Below are 26,718 nucleotides of genomic sequence, written 5' to 3'. Positions count from 1 at the left end.
TCTTGATAACTTTTACATACTTTGTCCGATCTGCTCCAAACTTCTCATGCTTCATCAGACTCCAGCCCTTAACACTTCAAAATAACAATATTTCATAAAGCCCCGCCACTTATGCCTTAGACACGCCCCCTTTCATAAAATGACCACGTTGCATACTTTACATAACTCCTCCAACAGATTTCATCCCATTTACTTCAAACTTGGTCAGTATCATCGGAAGGCCTTGTGGAACACTACTTATCAACACCTTTACTGACCTTCACAATATGTGGGCGTGACATGGCAGCAAAATATGGCGTCTCGCCATCTAACACCAGACTGGATAACTTCACCATACATTGTCCAATCTGTCCCAAATTTCTCACACATGCTGAGGGGCCAGCCCTGAACACACCTACGTGTCAATATTGACACACAGCCATAGCGCCCCCCACTGGCAACAGGAAGTCACATGTTCTACACCTAGCCCCAGCAGTAGGTTTCACGTAGAGACAGAAAATTTGGTATGTATGAATCATGTGGAGACGCACCAAAAAGCCTCTTGGAGCCATACCTCAAACGCAACAGGACGTCCGCCATCTTGGTTTGAATACCGCACTTGTCATCGTTTCTGCCCATTTCCAGGTCGCATACTTTAACAAACTCCTCCTACAAATTTCACCCGCTTTACTTCAAACTTGGTCAGTAGCATCACAAGGCCTTTGGGATCAAAAGTTATTGAAAGCTTTACCGACGGTCACACTATGTGGGCGTGGCATGCCGGCTAAATATGCCGACTTGCCATCTAACACCAGACTGGATAACTTGACCATTCATTGTCCAATCCGTCCCAAATTTCACACAGGTCATTAGGGGCCAGCCCGGAACACACCCACATGTCAATATTGACACACAGTCATAGCGCCCCCTGCTGGCAACTGCAAGTAACATGTTTTACCCCTACCCAGAGCACAGTGGTAGGCGCCACACCATTTGGTACGCATAGGGACTGAGCCTACAGCACTGCGCCCGACGTGGCCTGCGCTGACATGGCCTCCCCCGACGGCTCCACTCGGCTCGGTCCCGTTCAGTCCTGTTTACAGGCCTAGTTATTATTATTATTTTTACGGCAAATAAATCGCCTTTTTCGGACCTTTACCATATTCAAAAACTCTCCATTTTTGGTATACACATCTATCTCCCGTGAAATTTACATATGGTAGTGTTCGCAGTAATGGACCTAGACAAATGCCTCAATAGCGCCCCCTTGAAATTTTCACAACAGCCTCACCATATAACATTTCTTCACGTACAGACACGACATTTGGTACGTACGTGGATCATGGCAAGACGCACCAAAAAGTCTCAAGAACCCATACCCACAAACGTACAGGAAGTCTGCCATTTTGCATCGCAAATGCCATTTCCTGCTGTTTTTGCCGATTTCCACGCTGCATACTTTCACAAACTCCTCCTACCGATTTCACCCGATTGACTTCAAACGTGGTCAGTACCATCACAAGGCCTTTGGGATCAAAAGTTATTCAAATCTTTACCGACTGTCACACTATGTGGCCGTGGCATGGCGGCTAAATATGGCGTCTTGCCACAAAACTACAGATCTTTCTAACTTTTACATACTTTGCCCCATCTGCTCCAAACTTAAAAAAAAGGATGCTTCATCAGAGTCCAGCCCTTAACACTTCTAAATCACAATATTTCATAAAGCCCCGCCCCTTATGCTTTATTCACGCCCCCTTTCATACAATGACCACGTTGCATACTTTACATAACTCCTCCAAGACATTTAATCCCATTGCCTTCAAACTTGGTCAGTACCATCACAAGGCCTTGGGGAACACAACTTATCAACACCTTTACTGACCTTCACACTATGTGGCCTTGGCATGGCGGCAAAATATGGCGTCTCGCCATCTAACACCAGACTGGATAACTTGACCATACATTGTCCAATCTGGCCAAAATTTCGCACACGTGATGAGGCGCCAGCCCTGACCACACCCACGTGTCAATATTGAAACACACTCATAGCGCCCCCCGCTGGCTACAGAAACTAACATGTTTTACACCTAGCCCGAGCAGTAGGTTTCACGTAGAGACACGAAATTTGGTACACATATGAATCATGTGGAGACGCACCAAAAAGCCTCTTGGAGCCAGACCTCAAACCCAACAGGAAGTCCGCCATCTTGGTTTGAATATCGCAATATCCAGCATTTTGGCCCATTTCCAGGTCGCAGACTTTAACAAACTCCTCCTACAGATTTCACCCCATTGACTTCAAACTTGCTCAGTAGCATCACGAGACCTTTGGGATCAAAAGTTATTCAAATCTTTCCCGACAGTCACACTATGTGGCCGTGGCATGGGGACAAAATATGGCGTCTCACCATTTAACACCAGACTGGATAACTTGACTATACATTGTCCAATCTGTCCCAAATTTCATATATGTGATGAGGGTCCAGCCCTCAACACACCCACATGTCAATATTCACACACACTCATAGCGCCCCCTGCTGGCAACAGCAAGTAACATGTTTTACACCTACCACCAGCACAACAGACACACCATTTGGTAAGCGTAGAGACTGAGCCTACAGCGCCGCGCCCGACATGCCCTCCGCCAACCTTGGCCTCCCCCGACGGCTCCACTCGGCTCGGTCCCGTTCAGTCCTGTTTACAGGCCTAGTTATTGTTATTATTATTATTAGTAGCAGTAGTAGTCGTAGTAGTACCATTATTATTATTATCATTATTATCATTAATAATAATACTATTACATGTTGATGTTAACATGGATCAGAGGTTAATGAGTCTGAAAACATGATTTAATTGAATATTCTGTAATATTTTTAGCTCTGTTCAGCTCCATCATCTCATTGTTTTTAGATATTTGTGTTTTAAAGTTTTGAGTTCCACATGAATTTTTTAAGCTCCAAGGCTTTTATTATGATATTACAATTTCAATTTATTTTCCTCTGTGTGTGTGTGTGTGTGTGTGTGTGTGTGTGTGTGTGTGTGTGATGGTTCTTCAGAGGTTAGAAACTCAATTATGTGGTCCCTGACAGGGCTCAGTGTGGGTGTCCTGCAGGGTCCGTCCCTCAGAGACAGACAAACTGATGAGACCTTCAAGGCGCCGTGTGACATCAGAGGGACGGAGATGTGATGACTTTGGATTAACGCAGACACAGCGCCTCAAATCTGTTTCTACAATTAACGTTTCATCTTCAGATCAGTTCAAGAAAACAGAAAGAAATTATAGCTGGAACATAAAGATTTCCTCTGTGACGTCTCCTCGTCCTGAGAGATCTTCATGTTAATAATAAACTGTTTAACCTCTGAAAGGTTGTTTTCTTTAAGAGATTGTCAAAAAACCTTCTTTTATCACAGAAAGCAACTGTAAAAACAGACATTATCGTCAGAGCTTGAACTTTCCGATGGTCCTTGAACGCATCATCGGTTATAAAAAGTGACCAAAACCTGTGTTAAATGTTGATATTTGTGTCAGAATCTCTTTAATCTACATGTGTCATTTAAAATAAAGCGTTTGCACCTGTAGAGAGGAGAGGACAGGAGAAGCTGTTTACACAGAGCAGAGAGAAGAGGACAGGACTTCAGATTAACTGTCAATAGGAATTCTGACGAATTAACACCATGATATATATAATATTAATATCAAATTATATTATAAGAAAAAATGGTTTGAAGCTACACAGCTTCTGATTGGTCGACAGATTGACCCCGCCTCCTCCAGGTGAAACAAACTGTTGCGTTCAGGTTATCATGTTAAAATCAGAACTACAGGAATCTTCATGTCAACAACAAAATCTAAACAAACACAAACTGACTCACCCTCAGTCAATAAATAAACAGCAAAAGTCCCTCCAGAGCACAAGAACTTCACAACACAGATGCATTATGGGTAATAAAGTCAAGTCTTACCCCTGTCTATCCCCGTCCACCAGGATCCGGACCAGGATCCCTGTAACAGCCACCAGGATGGGGTAGTGGTCCACACTCTCCAGACCTGCACATACACACATCATAATGATAACTTATTGTCACAAAAAGCTGAGACGTCCCAGGTTCCCTGAATGCATCTTTACTCATTCTGTGTGTGTGTGTGTGTGTGTGTGTGTGTGTGTGTGTGTGTGTGTGTGTACCTGGCAGTCTCAGGTTGACAACTCGGTCGAACAGGTTCTTCTCAGCTGTCACTCTGTTTAACACCTGGTTCAACAGCTGCAGAGGAACAAACACACTGTTAGCAGTGGGTGCAGTCAGAGCCATCAGTGCAGTCGGTGCAATCAGAGCAGTTGGTGTAGTTGGAGCAGTTGTTGCAGTAAAAGCAGTCGGTGCAGTCGAAGCAGTCACTGCAGTCAGTTCAGTCAGAGCAGTCAGTGCAATCAGAGCAGTCAGTGTAGTCGGAGCAGTCGGTGCAGTCAAAGCAGTCGGTGTAGTCGGAGCAGTAGGTGCAATCCGTGCAGTCGGAGCAGTCAGTGCAGTCAGTCAGAGCAGTTGGTGCAGTCTGAGCAGTTGGTGCAGTCGGAACAGTCGGTGCAGTTGGAGCAGTCTCAGCAATCGGTGCAGTCAGTCAGAGCAGTCTCAGCAGTTGGTGCAGTAAAATCAGTCGATGCAGTCAGTCAGAGCAGTCTCAGCAGTCTCAGCAGTTGGTGCAGTAAAATCAGTCGGTGCAGTCAGTCAGAGCAGTCGGAGCAGTCAGTCAGAGCAGTTAGAGCAGTCGGTGCAGTCAGTCAGAGCAGTTACAGCAGTCCGTGCCATCAGAGCAGTTGGAGCAGTCGGTGCAGTCAGTCAGAGCAGTTACAGCAGTCCGTGCAGTCAGAGCAGTTACAGCAGTCCGTGCAGTCAGAGCAGTTACAGCAGTCCGTGCAGTCAGAGCAGTTGGAGCAGTCGGTGCAGTCAGTCAGAGCAGTTAGAGCAGTCGGTGCAGTCAGTCAGAGCAGTTACAGCAGTCGGTGCAGTCAGAGCAGTTGGAGCAGTCGGTGCAGTTAGTGAAGACTGTGCAGTCGTATGGAAGAATTATCCTATCTTTATTCAAGAGCGTAGATTTTCAGTTTGAGAGCATAATTTGTCTTTCTCGTGCTCAGATTTGTTCTCCTCATGCTCACATTTTGCGCTCGCACGCAGATTTCTGCTGCTTTCTTTCAAAATGTGTGCGTGCACTTAAAAACCACATGCTTGTGCTCACATTTCTTCTTCTTGGACACAAACATTTCGCTCGCACTCAAATATGTCCTGTGCGCGCTCAAATCTAAAGTCTACGCGCTCAGATCTCAACTCTGCGCTCTCAAAACTTTTGTGCTCGGACTCAGAACACGCACGTCCTCTCAGGTTGAGGTGTCTGCTCAGACTGAACGATGTCCCGCCCTGCGCTTAAAATAGTGTGTTTCACCAGCCAATAGGGAGACGGCTAGATAGTGGCCCCGTCTTAGGTGCGTTCCCTCGCCCTTTTGAGCGCTCCGTCGGGGCGGGTATATGGTCTGTTTGTAAAACTGCTTCTCTCTTAAAATACACCAATTTACCATATTAGCCAGCTATTTGAATCGTCACCTATTTAAGACGCAGCATATTTATGTAGAATTAATCTTAAGTAGTCCTAAAAAGAGTTATCGTAGTTTAGATTATATATATATTTTTTTTTTTTTATTATTTGTATATGTATATATATATTTTTTTTTTCTAGGCAGTATAGCGGTGTTACGATAGTCCAGTGGTGAAGTACACTCTCCTCTGTTGCATTTTAAACCATGGGTCGCCGGTTCGCATCCCATCCGCCGCACTCTTGCTGCATGTGTTATTATGAATTAAAATTTTAATTGATAAATTAATGTAACAGTAATACAATCCGTGTAACCAGCTGATTCTCTTATTGAAACGTTTAACAAGAGATGATGGGTAAATAGACTTGGCTACGTGATTAAAAAAGGTATAATGAAAAATACACTATGATGATGATAATGATTTGAGGATAACATTGGTGCGTGTAATGCAGTGTATCACCGTCCTATTTACGCGGTCAAAGCCAGGGGGCGCATAATTAGGCTAATGTTGGTAATGCTTTCACAAGAAGAAGACTTTGAGCAGGATTCGGAGCGCGGCAGCGAATGAATGGGAGACGAGATGGATGGCCAAAGACCTCAAGTAAGTTCATTGCTAAATGTTGCTACAACTCAAAACACATCGATCATATACAGTAGTTTCAATAACAGTACAGTAATCACTGACACTCTTACTTATCAACATATATAGCGGGCCTTCATTGTAACATGTACAACGAAAGTACAATAATTGGCAACGTATGATCGTACCAGCGGCACGTCGGCACACATAATGATGCGCGAGCTGAAGGGAATCCCCGCTGACGTCACTTCATTCATAATGAGTTGCTGTGCCATGTGCCGACAAAGGCCCGTTATATATGTTGATAAGTACGAGTGTCAAAATGATTACTGTACTGTTATTGAAACTACTGTATATGATCGATGTGTTTTGAGTTGTCGCAACATTTAGCAATGAACTTACTTGAGGTCTTTGGCGATCTATCTCGTCTCCCATTCATTCGCTGCCGCGCTCTGAATCCTGCTCAAAGTCTTCTTCTTGTGAAAGCATTACCAACATTAGCCTAATTATGCGCCCCCTGGCTTTGACCGCGTAAATAGGACGGTGATACACTGCATTACACGCACCAATGTTATCCTCAAATCATTATCATCATCATAGTGTATTTTTCATTATACCTTTTTAATCACGTAGCCAAGTCTATTTACCCATCATCTCTTGTTAAACGTTTCAATAAGAGAATCAGCTGGTTACACGGATTGTATTACTGTTACATTAATTTATCGATTAAAATTTTTAATCAATAACACATGCAGCAAGAGTGCGGCGGATGGGATGCGAACCGGCGACCCATGGTTTAAAATGCAACAGATGAGAGTATACTTCACCACTGGACTATCGTAATACCGCTATGTTGCCTAAAATATATATATATATATATATATATATACAAATAATAATAATAAAAAAATATATATATATAATCTAAACTACGATAACTCTTTTTAGCACTACTTAAGATTAATTCTACATAAATATGCTGCGTCTTAAATAGGTGACGATTCAAATAGCTGGCTAATATGGTAAATTGGTGTATTTTAAGAGAGAAGCAGTTTTACAAACAGACCATATACCCGCCCCTCCGGAGCGCTCAAAAGGGCGAGGGAACGCACCTAAGACGGGGCCACTATCTAGCCGTCTCCCTATTGGCTGGTGAAACACACTATTTTAAGCGCAGGGCGGGACATCGTTCTGTCTGAGCAGACACCTCAACCTGAGAGGACGTGCGTGTTCTGAGTCCGAGCACAAAAGTTTTGAGAGCGCAGAGTTGAGATCTGAGCGCGCAGACTTTAGATTTGAGCGCGCACAGGACATATTTGAGTGCGAGCGAAATGTTTGTGTCCAAGAAGAAGAAATGTGAGCACAAGCATGTGGTTTTTAAGTGCACGCACACATTTTGAAAGAAAGCAGCAGAAATCTGAGTGCGAGTGCAAAATGTGAGCAAGAGGAGAACAAATCTGAGCATGAGAAAGACAAATGATGCTCTCAAAATGAAAATCTACGCTCTTGAATAAAGATAGGATAATTCTTCCATACAGTCGGAGCAGTCTGTGAATTCAGTCAGAGCAGTATGAGCAGTCAGTGCAGTCAGTCAGTGCAGTCAGTCGGAGCAGTCGGATCAGTAGGTGTATTCGGTGCAGTAGGTGTTTTCGGTGCAGTTGTGCAGTCGGAAGAGTTGGTGCAGTTGGCGCATACAGTCGGTGCAGTCAGAGCAGTTGGTGCATTCCCATGACTCAGAGGCACAGCTCTAGGTGAGTCCAGGTCTAGTTACCTGAGACCAGGTGAGTCCAGGTGAGTCCAGGTTTAGATACCTGATTCCAGGTGAGTCCAGGTCTAGTTACCTGAGACCAGGTGAGTCCAGGTTTAGTTACCTGAGTCCAGGTGAGTCCAGGTTAAGATACCTGATTCCAGGTGAGTCCAGTTTAGTTACCTTAGTCCAGGTGAGTCCAGGTTTAGTTTCCTGAGTCCAGGTGAGTCCAGGTATAGTTACCTGAGTCCAGGGGAGTCCAGGTTTAGTTACCTGAGACCAGGTGAGTCTAGGTGTAGTTACCTCAGACGAGGTGAGTCTAGGTTTAGTTACCCGAGTCCAGATGAGTCCAGGTTTAGTTACCTGAGCGAGTCTTCTGAGCAGCAGCTCTGCAGAGGGTCTGGACCAGTCGAGGAAGATCTCTGGAACCAGAGTGACAGTCATCTCCAGGACCCGCAGCAGGCTCACGGACAGGTCGAAGCAGGTGGCACACACCTGAGATCAGCAGAGTCTCAGTGAGTCTGTTCACACTTTACTTATCCTCCATCGATGAAAGAAAACAAGATATTTGAGATTTTTTTTTAAAAAGGTTATAGATTATAATTATAAACTGATCACCTTCAGCTGACGAGTGTCCACAAAGTTCCTCTCAGGACGCTCAGCCGCCTGCTGGATCTGACAGGGACAGAAGACACGAGGACAGGTGAGACAGAAGACAGGTGAGACAGAAGACAAAAGGACAGGTGGGACAGAAGAAACAAACAAGGACAGGTGAGACAGAGGACACAAGGACAGGAAAGACAGAAGACACGAGGAAAGGTGAGACAGAGAACACGAGGACAGGTGAGACAGAAGACACAAGGACAGGTGAGTCAGAAAACATGAGGACAGATGAGTCAGAAGACAGGTGAGATAGAAGGCACAAGGACAGGTGAGAAAGGTGAGACAGAAGACACGAGGACTGGTGAGACAGAAGACATGAGGACAGGTGAGACAGAAGACACAAGAGGTGAGACAGAGGACACGAGGACAGGTGAGACAGAGGACAGGAGGACAGGTGAGGACACGTCTTTGCATCTCACCTCCTGGATCATGCCGATGAACTCAGAGAAGGCCCAGTTCAGCTGGTTCAGGACGCTGTTCAGGAACGACGCCGCCATGTCTTTGTCCGTCCTCAGAAGCTCCGCCATGTGTCTCTGCAGCAGCAGGGACGGACACGGCTCTGCACCAATCACAGCACAGCACAGGTCAGGACAGGACAGAGGGGATGGAGGGGACGGGGACGGGACATAGACGACAGAGGGGACAGAGGACAGAGGGGATGAAGGACAGAGGGGACAGAGAGGACAGACAGGACAGAGGACAGAGGAGAGACGAAGGAGACAGAGGGGACAGAGGGGGACAGAGGAGACAGAGGGGAGAGAGGACAGACACCAGAAGGAGGTCTGAGGGTGGAGATTTTAATTCTAAATGAAATAAATAAATATAAAATATAAATATGAGCGTTATGACTGATTTAAAGAAGATTATTTCAGCTGACTGAGGACTCTCACAGGGACATCACCAGAGGGACAGGAGACAGACGTCTGGAGAGGAAGAGGATTAACGGAGCAGAGAAGGACAGAGGACAAACAGGATGTCTCCGCTGGGAAACGACTCTTGATTAAGTCTAATAATCAATTTTCTGCTGCTGACTCAGAATTTAAACAGTGAAAAACAAAAACAAAACAAAATAACTTACTCTGGAAACTAGCAACGGACAGATCTCCTGACAGCATGCAGGTGAGGAGCACAGGTAAGTCATTCTAATGTAGTGAGTCAGTTCTCATGCAGTGAGTCAGTTCTCATACATTGAGTCAGTTCTCATGTAGTGAGTCAGTGTCACAGTGAGTCAGTTCTCATGCAATGAGTCAGTTCTCATACAGTGAGTCAATTCTCATGTAGTGATTCAGTTGTCATACAGTGAGTAAGTTCTCATACAGTGAGTCAGTTCTCATACAGTGATTCAGGTCTCATGTAGTGAGTCAGTTCACATAGAGTGAGTCAGTTTACATTGAGTGAGTCAGTTCTTAAAAAATTGAGTCAGTTCACATATAGTGAGTCAGTTTACATTGAGTGAGTCAGTTCTAAAAAAGTGAGTCAATTCTTATGTAATGAGTGAATTCTCATAGTGAGTAGAGTCAGTTCTCATGTAGTGAGTCAGTTCTTATGTAGTGAGTCAGTTCTCATACAGTGAGTCAATTCTCATACAGTGATTCAGTTCTCATGCAGTGAGTCAGTTCTCATGCAGTGAGTCAGTTCTCATGTAGTGAGTCAGTTCACAGAGTGAGTCTGTTTACATAGTGAGTCAGTTCTAATAAAGCGAGTCAGTTCTTATGTAATGAGTCAGTTCTCATAGTGAGTCAGTTCTCATACAGTGAGTCAATTCCCATGTAGTAATTCAGTTCTCATACAGTGAGTCAGTTGTCATGCAGTGAGTCAGTTCTCATACAGTGAGTCAGTTCTCATGTAGTGAGTCAGTTCTCATACAGTGAGTCAGTTCTCATGCAGTAAGTCAATTCTCGTGTAGTGAGTCAGTTCTCGTATGGTGAGTCAGTTCTCATACAGTTAGTCAGTTCTCATGTAGTGAGTCAGTTATCATGCAGTGAGTCAGTTCTCATACAGAGAGTCAGTTCTCGTATGGTGAGTCAGTTCTCATACAGTTAGTCAGTTCTCATGTAGTGAGTCAGTTATCATGCAGTGAGTCAGTTCTCATACAGTGAGTCAGTTTTCATGCAGGTGAGAGTTCAGACAAAAACAGAAAGCAAAGGGGACGGCGATGTGACAGCAGAAACAACTCCACATCACATTATTTAATATATTAAATTAAATATATGGAATATCAGGGGAAAGAAAGTAAAACATATCAACAACACAGACAAACACAAGAGTGAATGAAATAATGAAAACAAAATAACAGACATTAAGAGAAACATAACTCACATTAAAGAGTTTCATTTATAATTACTGTTTTCTGTAATAAACTTCATTCTGAATCAACAGTAAATACTGATAATCAGAGATCAACTCTAATAAGTCAACATTAATGTGTTTATTAGAAAACAACAGCAAATCTAAAATAAAATATTCCTGTCTCTTGATTGTGCTGAAACTTCCTCAGCTTCACACACACACACACACACACACACACACACAGTTATAATTGAAGCTGTAAATCAAACAGTGGTAGTATAAATAAAGCTGATATGGAGACGGAGTCACAGCCTCAATTTATTTATGGAAATCCATGAAACCAGACGAGGACTCTGACCTGAACACAAGCTGAGAAATCTGCTTTATTTATTTATTTCAGCTTCACTTGTCTGCTGAACAGACTGACACACACACACACAGAACACATTAATAAAAAAATAATAAAAGAGACATACTCTGCAGGCTGGGCAGGTTGGCGTCCTCAGGTTTGGTTTTCAGCAGGTGAGGAAGACGAGTGTATCTGTAGCCGAAACCACAACCCTGAAACACACACACACACACACACACACACACACACACACAGATATATTCAGTACAAATATAGAACTAGATGTTCTCCTCATCACATCTGGAAGCAACATTTAACATTCTTCACTGGCCAGGATTGTGTCTTTAAAGTTCTAATGTTCTAAATGTTGTTGCACATGATGGTCAGGTGACCAGGTGGTTAGGTGAGGCTGACAGAGAGAATCTGTGCAGCTCTGCTCCGAGTCTTCAGAGCCCCGTGTTTCTCCTCCTGGTATGAACTCGTCTCAGTATTTTTGGACTCTGAGTAGGTGTGTGTGTGTGTGTGTTTCTGTGTGTGTGTGTTTGTGTGTGTGTGTGTGTGTGTGTGTATGTGTGTGTGAGTCATCTCTGTGATAGTACTGTCTCAGATCTGTTCTCACCCTCCAGAGACGGACCAGGATCCAGTTGGTCTGGGCCCAGGGTCTCTGCTCGTACGGAGCCAGCAGGTTCCTCATCATGGCCACACGCCTGCAGCAACATAACATCATTATTATTATTATTATTATTATTATTATTAATAATAATAATAATAATAATAATGAATTGTCATAATAATACATATTGTTTATTCATTATCATTATTATTTATGTATTTATTAACGGTCAGAACTTTATTAAATGTTTTCCAAATGAACTCAGAGGGTTCTCTCTGTAGATAGATCGTTAATAAACTCCTGATCAGAGTCAGACTGGATCAGAACTGAACATCTAGAAAACTGATTACTGATCTGAGAAACTACCAGACCATCTGACTGACTGACAGCTTATAATAATATAAATAATAATAATAATAAGGTATAATAATGTTAACCAGTCTGACAGAGAACCGGTCCAGTGTAAACCAGTCTGGAGGAGAACTGGTCCAGTTAAACCAGTCTGACAGAGAACTGGTCCAGTTTAAACCAGCCTGAAGGAGAACTGGTCTATTTAAACCAGTCTTATTGAGAACTGGTACAGTTTAAACCAGTCAGAAGGAGAACTGGTCCAGTGTAAACCAATCTGGAGGAGAACTGGTCCAGTTAAACCAGTCTGACAGAGAACTGGTACAGTTTAAACCAGTCAGAAGGAGAACTGGTCCAGTGTAAACCAATCTGAAGGAGAACTGGTCCAGTGTAGACCGGTGTGACTCACTGGTCCTCGGGGATCCTCTCCACCGCCCTGAGGGATTGTGGGTAGCAGACGTAGCTAGCAAGTGCCTGCATCAGAGAGTCTTTGATATCTGAGGGGACACAAACATCAACTGATAAACATTTATATAGAAACAAATAAATAATAAACAAAAAAACAAGTTGAAATGAAATATTTAGTGGCAAAATATTCCCTAAAAATTGAATCCAAGAGAATAAAGGTGGATATTGTGTGACAGTAAAGTGACAGATGTAAACTATATAAATATGTTTATTGCAGCTTTGAATGAAAACAACACAACCACACAGAGACGTTTGAAACTTTAATCAAAACTATCAGGAATTATCTGTCAGTTCATCATCACACTGTTGATCAGTGGTACAACTCATACTAAATATTAACAAAAACAACAAACAGCAGAAAGAACTCATTAATGAAATGATGGCAGGCTTTGGTTGCCAACCAGGGCCAGGTGGCATCCACTAATCAGAGCAGAGCAATCAACCACAGCTGTTCCTGTGACATTAAGTGCCACTGAGAGAGAGAGAAAAACAGCTGAAAGTTCCCCTTAAACAGAAAGCCTTTTTGGCCAAACCATAGCTCCTATCATTGATCCAACTTCACTTTGAGCATCCTGAGTTCTTCCTGAACGTCTACATATGTTTGTTTTTTTTTAAGAAAAATGAATAAATTGTTTTTTTTAGAGTGATCAGAAGAAACTGGTACCTCTGCTTTCCCCCAGAAATTTTCCCACCTTTTTAACATGGCGGTCTATGAGGCTGTTGGTGCGTGTTGGTGGATCATCTGTGCGTCCTACACCCAAACTATAACTCTGACAGCTTTAGCAGACCGATGTGAGTGAGAAGACCAATTTTCTTACGTTTCTATGGCGCAGTTATTTATTTTTCTCTACCTCTGCACTCTAGTGATGATGTCATCCACTCTAGCCTCTCCATAGGGTAACATTAGGGGGATTTTTTGGTGTGTTTTTGCAGAATAATTTGAAAACCTTTTGTCGAAACCCTTAGAAAAGTCATAGCATAGCATATCATGGCCGAGCTGGTCGATTTGATACCTTTTTAGTGTATGTGCAACCAAAACTCTGGGAGGAGTAGTCAACCAGAAAAAAACACGGAAGAAACAGAAGAATACTAGGAAGAAGCCTGGAGGAGAGTAGATAGTGGCTCTTACAAGCACACTCAATAACTAATGTATAATATATACCACACAGAAACATACGGAAGAAATGTATAGAATATATAAGACAAATAATGAGACGGAGAAGATGATAATGACCACAGGAGGGTAGAGGTGTGTGTGTGTGTGTTACCTGTTCCTACTATTCGTGGATCAGCAAAGTGTTTGGCGAGGATGGCGGCGAGCTGAGTCAGCGTGTCTTCATATCCTAAGGGAGGAGACACACAGGTGATGATGTCACAGAGAGCACATCGATCACGATCTCTGCAGCATGAAGCTCTCATCTCTCTGATTATTGATTTAATTCGTTCGCTTTAAGAATAAAAATGGCGATGAAGGTTAATGACCGTCCTCTAACTGTCCATACATACATGGTTAATGTCCTCCAACTGTCCACATTAATGTCCTCTAACCGTGCACATGTCCACAGTTAAATGTCCTCCAACTGTCCACACATATATGGTTAATGTCCTCTAACTGCCCACATTAATGTCCTCTAACTGTCCACATTAATGTCCTCTAACTGTGCACATGTCCACGGTTATTAAACTGCAGCTGGACTGAGTTTCCAGGTGAAGGTCTCCTACAGCTCAGAGTCTGTCTCTGTCCTCTGGGAGGAGACAGACACCACTTTTGGATCCTCCTATCTGTATCAGTTACAGTATGTCTCAGGTAGGACAGTTACTATGTGTCTCAGGTGGGACAGTGTCAGTCTCAGATGTCTCAGGGACATGTCTCAGGGACAGTGTCTCAGCGGACAGTGTGTCTCAGTGTACAGTGTCTCAGTGGACATGTCTCAGGGACAGCGTCTCATGGACAAGTCTCGGGGACAGTGTCGTAGTGGACATGTCTCAGTGGACAGGTCCTGTGTGTCTCAGGTGTCTCAGTGGACATGTCTCAGGATAGACCTGGCAGCTCGTCTATGCTGTTGTGTGTCTCAGTGGACATGTCTCAGTGGACAGTCTCGAGGACAGTGTCTGGGGGACATGTCTGGGAGACAGACCTGGAAGCTCGTCCATGCTGTTGGCGGGGCTGAAGTAGTTCTTCAGGGCGCTGTATGCATTCATTGCCACATTCAGGTAGAACTCTGGAGCGAAGGCGAACAGAGAGCCGGTGCTGTCAGCGTGCTCGATGGTCCGGATGCACACACACAGCAGCCAGTACACGTCCAGCATCTTCTCCTGGGGACGGACAGGGGGACGGAGGGATGGAGACAGAGGGACAGACAGAGAGACAAACGTCTGGATGTGTTTCTGCTGGTCTCACTCAAACGAGATCTCCACATGAGAAAGGAGAGAAACTTGTAATGAAAACAAACTAAATGTCTTACAGCAGAGGACATATATATGTATATACATATATATATATATATATGTATATTATGGCATGCCGTTCAGGAAATTAATCTTTGAATATACTGAATGAATCTATAGATATACATATATATATATATATATATATATATATATATATAAAACCAAAAGGCTGTTCAACTTTTATGTCTGTACTCCAAATGTAAAATATTCACCTGTTTCAACTTGTTTGAGTATATAACTATAGTTATAGTTAGTTATATAAGTACTTTTATTTCATAAACCTTTGTCACTGCGTCTTTCTGTAAAATGTCTATTACGCTCCTGTTGTTATTTGTAACGGTGCACTTTGCTAATAAAGATGACTTTAGGGGGAATAAAATCCTCTTTTTGGCTGTTTTGCATCCTTCGGTGTCGTAAACTCTCCGGCGAGCCATCTGAATCGGGTAAACATATACGTACATACGAACATTTGAGAAAGCACACATGAATCCTGACGTAAAAGGATATATACGCTCAGATCTGCGCTTGTTTTTACGCTTGTTTGATAAATGAGGGAAATTGTGTGTATATATAGTGTGTGCATATATGTGTGTATATGTGTATATGTGTGTATGTGTGTGTGTGTGTGTGTGTGTGTGTGTGTGTGCGTGTGTGTGTGTGTGTGCGTGTGTGTGTAAATATAGTGTGCTGGATAACCTTGGAGTAGATGGTGGCGTTGATCCAGGCCAGTCTCCTGCACAGGTGGTTCAGCTTCTCTGCAAAAACCTTCTGACTCTTCTGGAGCTCCTCCAGGATGTCCGCTCTCTGAGGGGACAGGGGACAGGAGACAGGGTCGTCACATTTTATTAAGTTGCTTTACTATTATCAATAAATGTTGTCATGTTTCCATGTGTTTGTGTTTTCCTAAAGCTGAGAATAAAGAGAGAAAAATCACTTTAATCAGATTATTGATCAAACAGCTGCTGCATGTTAGCCCACTGTGTTAATAAACTGTTGATAAACTGCTGTTCACTGTTTCTAACCACAACAACAAAGTTAATTACAGTTATTGTAATCTACATATTGATATGAGAGTCTGGCTGCAGAGCTCAGCAGCAGATGGTTCAGTCACAGCTTCATTACCTGCAGACAGACAGACACTCTACCTGCTGACTCACACAGTTACTGAGTCCTGCACCCAGTTAATGGGAACAAACACACACTCACTCTATGAACACACACACAGGTACCAGGTGTGACAGTAATAGAGAACAGGTAGAGGACTCTTACTCTGGCAGGGCAGCGAGCAATCTTCTCTTCCGTGTCCTTCAGAGCCACGGCGTACTCATGGACGTCATCGGACACCACCACCATCTGAACACACACACACACACACACACACACACACACACACACACACACGTTCACTTTATTATTATTACTGAGCTTCATGACGTCAACAGCGTGTCTTACTAAGGTACAAGATCACATAGAACTCTGGCTGCAACATTTAAATTTCTATAATATATATAAATATAAATAATATATATAACCTATATAATCTCTATAATATTTATAAATATATATAATTTATATAACCTATATAATCTATAAATCCTGTAGCTCAATCAGAACAACTCAAACATGTCTTTGTGCAGAATAAGTAAGAAAGACAGAAATCAAAATAAAGTTTAATTTCTCTGATAAATTTTAAAAATGTGAATAAAACAGAATTTATATATAAACACTTTTCCAAGTTCACACAAGCTTCATGAATGTAGTAAGACCAGTTTTCTCCACATATTGAACATACTGAAGTGTCATGTTTGCAGCTTCTCCTGTCCTCTCCCCTCTGCTCTGTGTAAACAGCCTCTCCTGTCCTCTCCTCTCTCCTCTGTGTAAACAGCCTCTCCTGTCCTCTCCTCTCCGCTCTGTGTGAACAGCCTCTCCTGTCCTCTCCTCTCTCCTCTGTGTAAACAGCCTCTCCTGTCCTCTCCTCTCTGCTCTGTGTAAACAGCTTCTCCTGTCCTCTCCTCTCTACTCTGTGTAAACAGATTTTCAGTGAATATTTGTCACGTGACCGTTGGTCTCAGCAGAATCAATCATGTCTTCACAGTGTCTCTGAGGAGCGTAATTTAATGTTTTTAACAGGATCTGGTTAGTGCAAACACTTTATTTTAAATGTAGAATAAAGAGATTCTGACACAAATATCAACATTTAACACAAGTTTTGGTCACTTTTTATAACTGATGATGCGTTCAAGGACCGCCTAAAAGTTCATACTGTGACGATAATGTCTGTTTTTACATTTACATTTAGGGTTTGAAAAGTATGTTTCTTAAACAAAATCCAGTTTATCGTGTAAATTGAAGATTTGATGAGTCGACTCTTGACAACTTGAACAGAACGTGTCCTCAGTGAGGAGATTTATTTTAATAATCTGCTCATATTTCAGCAGAATAATCTCACACAGCAGAAAACACAGGAGACAGGAGTGTTAATGTTGTGGCTGAAGGTCACACAGAGGTCATAGCGTCTCAGGGGTTAATGAAGCTTCATGGATTATTACTGATGTTTCCTCTGCAGCACAAACATCTCATAACAACAGGACAGCAGCTATTTATGGACATTTATTATTCAAATCATCAGCAACTGACAGAAAGATGCTTACTTTATTATAGGCTTTATTTTATTAATAGTTCATCTTTATTTTCAGTTTGTGATTGCAGCCTTCTGAAGAACTTCAGTCATATCAGAAGATTTTATTGAGTGTGTTTGTAAGAGCACACTATATTCTCTCCACTGGGCTTCTTCCTATTTATTTTTCCGTTTCTTCCGTGTTCTTTTCGGTCAACTACTCCTCCCAGAGTTTTGGTCGCACATACACTAAAAAGGTATCAAATCGACCAGCTCGGCCCTGACAAGTGTGCTATGACTGTTCTAAGGGTTTCGGCAAACGGTTTTCAAATTATTTGGCAAAAACACACCAAAATCCCTCAAATCCCTCCAATGTAACCCTATAGAGAGGCTAGAGTGGATGATATCATTGCTAGAGAAAAAAATGTCAAAAAAGCTCGAGGCTGCAGATACCACTCCACAGAAATAATTTTATACATAGTTAAACTTAGGAAAATTGGTCTTCTCACTCACATTGGTCTGCTAAAGCTGTCAGAGTTATAGTTTGGGCATAGGACACACAGATGATCCACCAACACGCACCCTCAGCCTCATACATCCCCATGTTAAAAAGGTGGGAAATTTTCTGGGGGAAAGCAGAGGTACCAGATTCTTCTGATTGCTCCAAAAAGACAATTTCTTCATTTTTCTTCACAAAACACATATGTAGACATTCAGGAAGAACTCGGGATGCTCAAAGTGAAGTCGGATCAATGATAGGAGCTATGGTTTGGCCAAAAATGCTTTCTGTTCAAGTGGAACTTTCGGCTGTTTTTCTCTCTCTCTCTCAATGGCGTCAAATGGAACAGGAGAAGTTGATTGCAGTTGATTGCTCTGCTCTGATTGGTGGCCACCACCTGGCCCTGTTTGCTTGGCTACCAAAGCCTGCCCCTTGTTGGTTCATCAGCTCAGCTGCTGTTCGTTCGTATTCAACACATGAAGCCAGTCACAACATGTTCATCAAAACCATTTGATTGATTTGTTAATTTTTGAATGATTAGTCAGTGCATAATAATAACTTGAACAGATTAAAGGTTTTCAGCTGTCAGATGGTTTTACTTCACGTCTCTCCAAATAAAGGATGAGGAAAAGGTTCTGAGCGGGTTTCAGGTTCTGGTTGTTTAAAAATGATGCTGACGGACTTTAACTGTAAAGAAAGTTATTTTCAATAAAACAAACAGGTGCAATAAGTCAACTCTTCGTGTGAATGTCTTTGTTTTATCTCCTTCCTAAACTAGACTAAAGACTTTTCTGTTTGCTACTGCCTTTACTGCACTGTAACTTTTATACTGCACTGTAACTTTTATCAGCATCTTCTGACTCCTCTCGTTTAGCGATATGAGTAGAGAATAGATTATATACTCCTCTTGTTTAGTGATATGACTAGAGAATAGATTATAGACTCCTCTTGTTTAGTGATATGAGTAGAGAATAGATTATATACTCCTCTTGTTTAGTGATATGAGTAGAGAATAGATTAAAGGACTCCTCTCGTTTAGTGATATCAGTAGAGAATAGAATAAGGGACTCCTCTTGTTTAGCGATATGAGTAGAGAATAGAATAAGGGACGCCTCTCGTTTAGGGATATGAGTAGAGAATAGACTAAAGGACTCTTCTCGTTTAGCGATATGAGTAGATAATAGAATAAGGGACTCCTTATTTGGGAGAATTTGATATTTAAAAAATATATTTTATCAGCAAGCTTTCAATTTTAAAATGTTATATTTGAATCTCATTTCATATATCCAATCCAATCCACTTTATTTATATAGCACAATTTTAGCAAACACAAGGTTTCCAAAGTGCTGCACAACAATGAATAAATAACACAATACAAAGAGATGAAGTAAACAATAGAACAGTAAAATACAATGGTAAATTAAAATAGAATAAAATATGCATGTATACAAATAAAAAACATAAAAACATAAAATCGTAAAATCAACACTCTACCTGGTGTTAAAAGCCAACGAGAAGAGGTGGGTTTTAAGAAGAGATTTAAAATGAGAAAGTGAGGAGGCCTGTCTAATGTGCAGCGGCAATTTGTTCCAGAGTTTAGGAGCTGCAATGGCAAACGCTCGTTCCCCTCTGAGCTTCAGCCTAGCTCTGGCACTGTCAGGAGCAGCTGGTCAGCTAACCTGAGAGACTGGTTTGGAGTGTAGGGGTGCAGCAGCTCAGAGAGGTAAGGAGGAGCAAGACCATTCAAAGCTTTAAAAGCAAATAAAATAATTTAAAAATGAATCCTAAAATGAACGGACAGCCAGTGCAGTGAAGCTAAAACAGGGGAAATGTGCTCATACTTTCTTGTGCCAGTTAAAAGACCTGCAGCAGCATTTTGTACCAGTTGAAGGCAGGCTATGGAGGACCCACTAACCCCCATGTAAAGTGCATTGCAGTAATCCAGCCGAGTGGTCACGAAGGCATGGATCACAGTCTTAAAGTGCTGTGTTTGCACAGTGGTTTTATTTTTGCCAGCTGCCGTGGCTGAAAGAAGCTAGACTTCACCACAGCTTTAATCTGGCTGTCAAATTTAAGGTCAGCGTCCACTTGAACCCCCAGATTACTCACAATTGGCTTTTGATGCTGTGCCAAAGAACCCAGATCAATAGGGGGGGGGGGGGGGCACCAAAGACCATGACTTCTGTCTTTTTTTCATTAAAACTCAAAACATTTGAGGACATCCAAGCTTTAATATCATGTAAGCACCTTAGGAGCGGGTCGACAGAGTAGGAATCAACGCTCTTAAAGGAACACACACCTGAACACTGCGTCGCTCTTAAAGGAACACACACGTCTACTAAAACCCTCCCGTGGCGGTGTTTACCTTGCCCAGCTGCTGGTGGACGCTCAGGTTGTACATCATCACGATCCCGTCCACGATCTCCAGCAGAGACTTGTCTGTGATTGGCTGCTCCGGCTCCTCCAGCGGTCGCCCCAGCAACAGGCCGTCATTACCATGGCTGCCCTCGACTTCAAACACAAACACAACGAGTCACGACCCGAGTCACAGCAGGAGTCATGACACGAGTCATGGCACGACAAGTCAAAACACGAGTCACAGCAGGAGTCAAAACACGAGTTACAACACGAGTCACAGCACAAGTCACAGCACGAGTCAGGAGTCACAGCAGGAGTCACGGCACGATTCACGACACGAGTCATTGCACGAGTCATGGCACGAGTCACAGCAGGGGTCACGACACGGGTCATGGCAAGAGTCACGACATGAGTCACAGCACAATTCACGACACAAGTCACAGCAGGAGATACGACGGCACAAGTCACAGCAGGAGTCAAAACACACGTCATGACACGAGTCACAGCAGGAGTCAAAACACACATCACGACACGAGTCAAAACACACGTCACGACACGAGTCACAGCACGAGTCACAGCACGAGTCACGACACGAGTGACGGCAGGAGTCACGACACAAGTGACGGCAGGAGTCACGACACGAGTGACGGCAGGAGTCACGACACGAGTGACGGCAGGAGTCACGGCACGAGTCACGACACGAGTCACAACACAAATTACGTCACAAATCACGACACGAGTGATGGCATGATTCCTGAAAGGAGTAACACCAGGAGTCACGACATGAATCACGACACGAGTCACGACAGCTGTCCTCTCCTCTCTGCTCTGTGTAAAGGCTGTTTACACAGAGCTGAGAGGAGGATGATGATGATTTCATCAGGCTTAATGTGAGCCTGTCCAGATGCATGATGGGAAACATAGGCTGTGTGTTCAGAGACTCACTGTCCTCCTCGGTCCTCTGCTCCACGGCCAGCGTGCGGACCTTGACCTTCTCCGGCTGGGTCAGAGGTCGTCTGGGGGTCATCAGGCTGACGGCGGCTGTGCTCAAGAAGCGGTTCGCTCGACCCAGAGTCGGAGAACTCAACCAGCTGGGCCGCGCCAGAGCTCCGCCCATCGCCGCCGCGCCAAACGGCCTCTGTCGTCAAACACACACACAATCATTTAAAATCATTTATTATTAACTATCATTCAATTACTATATTTGCTCAAAATCTACAACATGAAATGTTTCCTCAGAGTCTGATTATTATAACATAATAATGATAATTAATAATAATAACAATAATACAAATAATCATTAATAGTGGGGCGGATTAGCTGAACAATCGTTCATTTTGTGATAAAAGCATGAAATTTGGTAGATGTGTTGGTGAATATGTTTCAAACAAATCTGGATATTGGGCCACCTCAAAAGCGTCCCCTAGTGGCCGTGGCAGGCATTTTGTATACGAATAAATCAATAATGAATAAAAACTGCCCTTTTAATAATACCAACTGGTGATGAATTGTATATTGTTGGAAAGCCTGATTAGTCACCTTTACAACGAGGTACAGCTTGTAAGGATCGTGCATTCATGGAATGAGCAACGGGGCTAAACGTGTGGGTAGCACCCCCCAAAAATGTGCATCCCCTGTGGGGCGGATTAGCTCAATAAATCACAAGAATTGTTTATTTTGTGATAGAAGCACACAATTTGGTGGATGTGTTGGTGGATATGTTTCAAACAAATCTGTATATTAGGCCATCGCAAATTCGCCCCCAAGTGGCCATAGCAGTCATTTTCTTCGTTAAAATTACAAAAAATATTTAAATTATTTCTTAAAATATTTAAAAAATGTAAACTAAATATACAAACGTAAATTAAAAAGTGTAAATACACATATTAAATTTACAAATATCCAGTTAGACACTCTTTCAGTTATTTTTCCTGCCCCACCACAATCGGGCTAGCCATCGAGCTAGCTAGCAAATGGGCTAGCTAGCATTTGCTTCCTGGGACAATCAGTGCAGTGGACTGTCCATCAAGGTATGTCTAAATATTTTATTTCACCTGTTATAATTATGAATAAAATATGCTATGAACATCATAAAGGCTACAGAGAAAAACAATCATCATGGGCCTTGGCGGAAAAGTAAATTAGCAAGATAGCAAAAATAGGGACTTAAGCTAGCTAGTTAGCTTGGAACATGTATCAGTGGCTGTTGGGTGTGAAAGCTTAATAAGACACTGTTAAATTATGTCCTGTGGAATGTGGACATCCCTCTCTGCACACACACGCACACACACACACACACACACACACACACACACGAACACATACACTATATGTCATATGTCTCCTTTGCCCATGTGGTTCTTTTTTTCTTTTTTTTTAAATGTATTTTATAACTCCATCACAGTTAGTCAGGCGGCTTAGGACCAGATTTGAGAAGAAAGGGGACACGCCGGACAAAAGCACCAAAATTTTTCCACATGCTCTCTATCACCAAAGGTTACAACTTTTGGTAGGAGCCACTTCATCAAGATTGCAGATAGGAGATGGCAGCCATATAAGCCATAAGCCATAAGTCTATGAGAACCAATATATCTTCCAAGCCACTTAGAAGGTCAATCTTGGTGTCAAAATATACATTTTCTGGGTCAAAGAATCATTTAAAGCTATTGAGAATATCACTGGATGACTCACTGTAAATAATTTGTTGATCAAGATCTGATATGAGATGAAAGTGTACCCTTGATTTTTTTTGAGCAGTGTACATGGCAGCTAATCCACACTCCCGTGAACATTGATTCCAAACAGTTTCAACTCAGGATACCCTGCTGCAGCACTTGAAGCGAGTTGCCCAGTCTTTGTGAAAATGAACATATCTATTTGATCAAATAATCATCTAGTGATATTCTCAATAGCTTTAAATGATTCCTGGACCCAGAAAATGTATATTTTGACACCAAGATTGACCTTCTAAGTGGCTTGGAAGATATAGCATTTCTCATAGACTTTATATGGCTGCCATCACCGCAATCTTGATGAAGTGGCTCCTACTAAAAATTTAAACCTATAATGATAGAGAGTATGTGGAAAAAATGTGGTGCTTTTGTCTCCTGACTAAGTCACACACCTCAGTACAAGGATTTTGCCAGAAAGAGTAACCTGCTACAAGTAACCCTAGTAGAATTTTTAAAATGTATGATTTTTTTCTCTGTCTAAAAGTGTTTTATTTTTATTGTTGCAGGTCATACAATATTGAAAATTATTTTTTCTTTTTAAGGAGCAACAGAAGAATACAAGCCAAAGAGGAGGCCGTAGCCTGTGAATGGGAATATCAAGACCTAATAAAATGTTATACAACGTTAATGTTCTTTTCTATTAGACTGTAATAAAGCTTTTGTCACTTTAACATGTCTCTAAATTATATTTGTGGTGCTGAAAACATGAAACAGCAGCTGTAGGGTAGGCAAAGCATTCCACGCCAGTAACCACCGGCCATCAGAATTTTTTTTTGCGATGGCCCAATATCCAGATTCATTAAACATGTATTCAGCAATGAGTGTACCAAATTTGATGCTTTTATCACAAAATGAACGATTGTTCAGCTAATCCGCCCCACCCCCCCTCGTCCCGGATGCACATTTTTGGGGGGTGCTACCCACACGTTTAGCCCCGTTGCTCATTCCATGAATGCACGATCCTTACAAGCTGTACCTCGTTGTAAAGGTGACTAATCAGGCTTTCCAACAATATACAATTCATCACCAGTTGGTATTATTAAAAGGGCAGTTTTTATTCATCATTGATTTATTCGTATAACAAATGCCTGCCACGGCCACTAGGGGGCGCTTTTGAGGTGGCCCAATATCCAGATTTGTTTGAAACGTATTCACCAACACATCTACCAAATTTCATGCTTTTATCACAAAGTGAACGATTGGTGTAAAATATTGAGCTAATCCGCCCCACTATAATAATAATTATAGTAATAAATAATCATTAATAATAATCATCATCATCATCATCATTAATATTACTATTATTTTTAAAATACGTTATTTTTATTAAATTATTTTATTATAATCATTAACATATTGGTTGTATGAAAATGTTTTAATTCTGGTTCAACCATGTTAAAGTAAACAGTAAACAGTAAACAGAACCTGAGCAGCGCCGCTCTCCTCGTCCTCGTCCAGGTCGTCCATGGACGTGGCCATGATCTCTGCCGGGTCGATGATGATGTTTGCTTTACTGGCCAGGTCGTCTGTAGGACACCAACACATCTTTATTCTATTATTATCATCATTATTATCAATACTATTATTATTATTAGGGCCCGAGCAGGCAACGACCTGCGAGGTCCCTATTGTATTTCGAATGATTATTAGGGCCCGAGCAGGCAACGACCTGCGAGGTCCCTATTGTATTTCGAATGTTTCTTTATTATTCTTCTTCCCAAATGATCGCATATTTCACTGCCTGAACATACCCCAAAACTCATGAAACTTTGAATATAAGTCACACCTGGCGAAAAATTTTATAATCTATTGTCATCATTGTCATCATTAGACTGAAAATTTTGGGCGATGACCACTAGGTGGCGCTCTTTAAATTCAAGTATTTTATATCTCCAAGTCGGTTCGTCGTATTAACACCAAACTTGGTATACTTATTGTCAATGCCCTCCTGAGGATAACCCTTGAAGGTTTTATTGATCGGCCCCTAGGTGGCGCGCTGGCGGCAGTTTAATTTAATAAATGCCACTGTGCCCAGACCATAAGACTTAAGGCAATGAAATTCATAGGGGTGGTATAGACTGGCCCCTGTAACGCACAAACCCCGACGGCAGCATGCCCGACACGCGTGGACTGCGAGGGCCCGTTCAGTACTGCGCGCAGTCCTAGTTTTATTATTATTTTTCTTGGTCCCAAATGATCGCATATTTCACTGCCTGAACATACCCCAAAACTCATGAAACTTCAAATATAAGTCACACATGGCGAAAAATTTTATAATCTATTGTCATCCTGAATTTCCACCACTAGGTGGCGCTATAATAAAGGAAAGCGCGTTTAGGCTAATAACTCCCACATACTTTATCGCACATTCACAAAACTTATATCCACGCGTTCACTGAGTTGTGCTGAATCTCGTGATATAGGCCACTCCCATTTTCGCCTACCGTTTCTTTTCGCAAATTCGCGAAATGTCGCAAACCTACTTTTTCGAACTCCTCCTAGGCAATTTCATCGTTTTGCACCAAACTTTGCACACAGCATCTATAGACCCTCATGACAAAAAGTTATTAAAAGAATTTTGATTACCCAAAGAACACTCAAGTTATTAAATGATAACTTCCTGCAGGTGGCGCTATTTTCAACACAAAACACGAAGTGTTGCATATCTCCACATTGGTGTGTCTGAATGACATGAAAGTCAGGTTACGACTTCCCCATGAGCCCCTGAGGCTCTCTGCAAAATTTTGGCCGATTACCCCTAGGTGGCGCTCTTTAAATTATAGTATTTTATATCTCCAAATCGGTCAGTCGGATTAACACCAAACTTGGTATACTTATTGTCAATGCCCTCCTGAGGATAACCTTTGAGGATTTCATTGATCGGCCCCTAGGTGGCGCTCTGGCGGCAGTTTAATTTAATAAGTGCCACTGTGCCCAGGCCATAAGACTTAAGGCAATGAAATTCATAGGGGTGGTATAGACTGGCCCCTGTAACGCACAGACCCCGACGGCAGCATGCCCCGACACGCGTGTCCTGCGAGGGCCCGTTCAGTACTGCGTGCAGTCCTAGTTATTATTATTCTCGTACCCAAATGATTGCATTTTTCACTGCCTGAACATACCCCAAAACTCATGAAACTTTGAATATAAGTCACACATGGTGAAAAATTTTATAATCTATTGTCATCCTGAATTTCCACCACTAGGTGGCGCTATAATAAAGGAAAGTGCGTTTAGGCTAGTAACTTCCACATACTTTATCACACATTCAAAAAACTTATATCCACGCGTTCACTGGGTTGTGCTGAATCTCGTGATATAGGCCACTCCCATTTTCGCCTACCGTTTTTTTCCGCAAATTCGCGAAATGTCGCAAACCTACTTTTTCGAACTCCTCCTAGGCAATTTCATCATTTTGCACCAAACTTTGCACACAGCATCTA

General features: G+C 42.3%; 1 protein-coding gene across 2 annotated transcripts in view; it reads right to left on the bottom strand.

Annotated features, from left to right (window-relative positions):
- LOC131965171 (E3 ubiquitin-protein ligase RNF123) overlaps positions 1-26,718 on the bottom strand; it is a 116,621-nt gene that overhangs the window by 58,454 nt on the left and 31,449 nt on the right. For both annotated transcript variants that reach the window (XM_059328479.1, XM_059328480.1), the window contains exons 22-36: positions 24,701-24,801; positions 21,489-21,681; positions 20,551-20,696; positions 16,339-16,422; positions 15,766-15,873; positions 14,757-14,934; positions 13,887-13,961; positions 12,560-12,647; positions 11,809-11,896; positions 11,317-11,401; positions 8,971-9,110; positions 8,507-8,563; positions 8,252-8,383; positions 4,167-4,242; positions 3,946-4,030 (exon numbers count right to left, since the gene is read on the bottom strand). In XM_059328479.1, the coding sequence (XP_059184462.1) occupies positions 3,946-4,030; positions 4,167-4,242; positions 8,252-8,383; positions 8,507-8,563; positions 8,971-9,110; positions 11,317-11,401; positions 11,809-11,896; positions 12,560-12,647; positions 13,887-13,961; positions 14,757-14,934; positions 15,766-15,873; positions 16,339-16,422; positions 20,551-20,696; positions 21,489-21,681; positions 24,701-24,801 (1,636 nt within the window). The remainder of the gene's footprint in view (positions 1-3,945; positions 4,031-4,166; positions 4,243-8,251; positions 8,384-8,506; positions 8,564-8,970; positions 9,111-11,316; positions 11,402-11,808; positions 11,897-12,559; positions 12,648-13,886; positions 13,962-14,756; positions 14,935-15,765; positions 15,874-16,338; positions 16,423-20,550; positions 20,697-21,488; positions 21,682-24,700; positions 24,802-26,718) is intronic.

Source organism: Centropristis striata, chromosome 3 (genome assembly GCF_030273125.1).
Source record: "Centropristis striata isolate RG_2023a ecotype Rhode Island chromosome 3, C.striata_1.0, whole genome shotgun sequence".
NCBI lineage: Eukaryota > Metazoa > Chordata > Actinopteri > Perciformes > Serranidae > Centropristis > Centropristis striata.
Note: the sequence above shows the minus strand (reverse complement) of the source record. Positions and strands in the feature narration are given on the sequence as shown.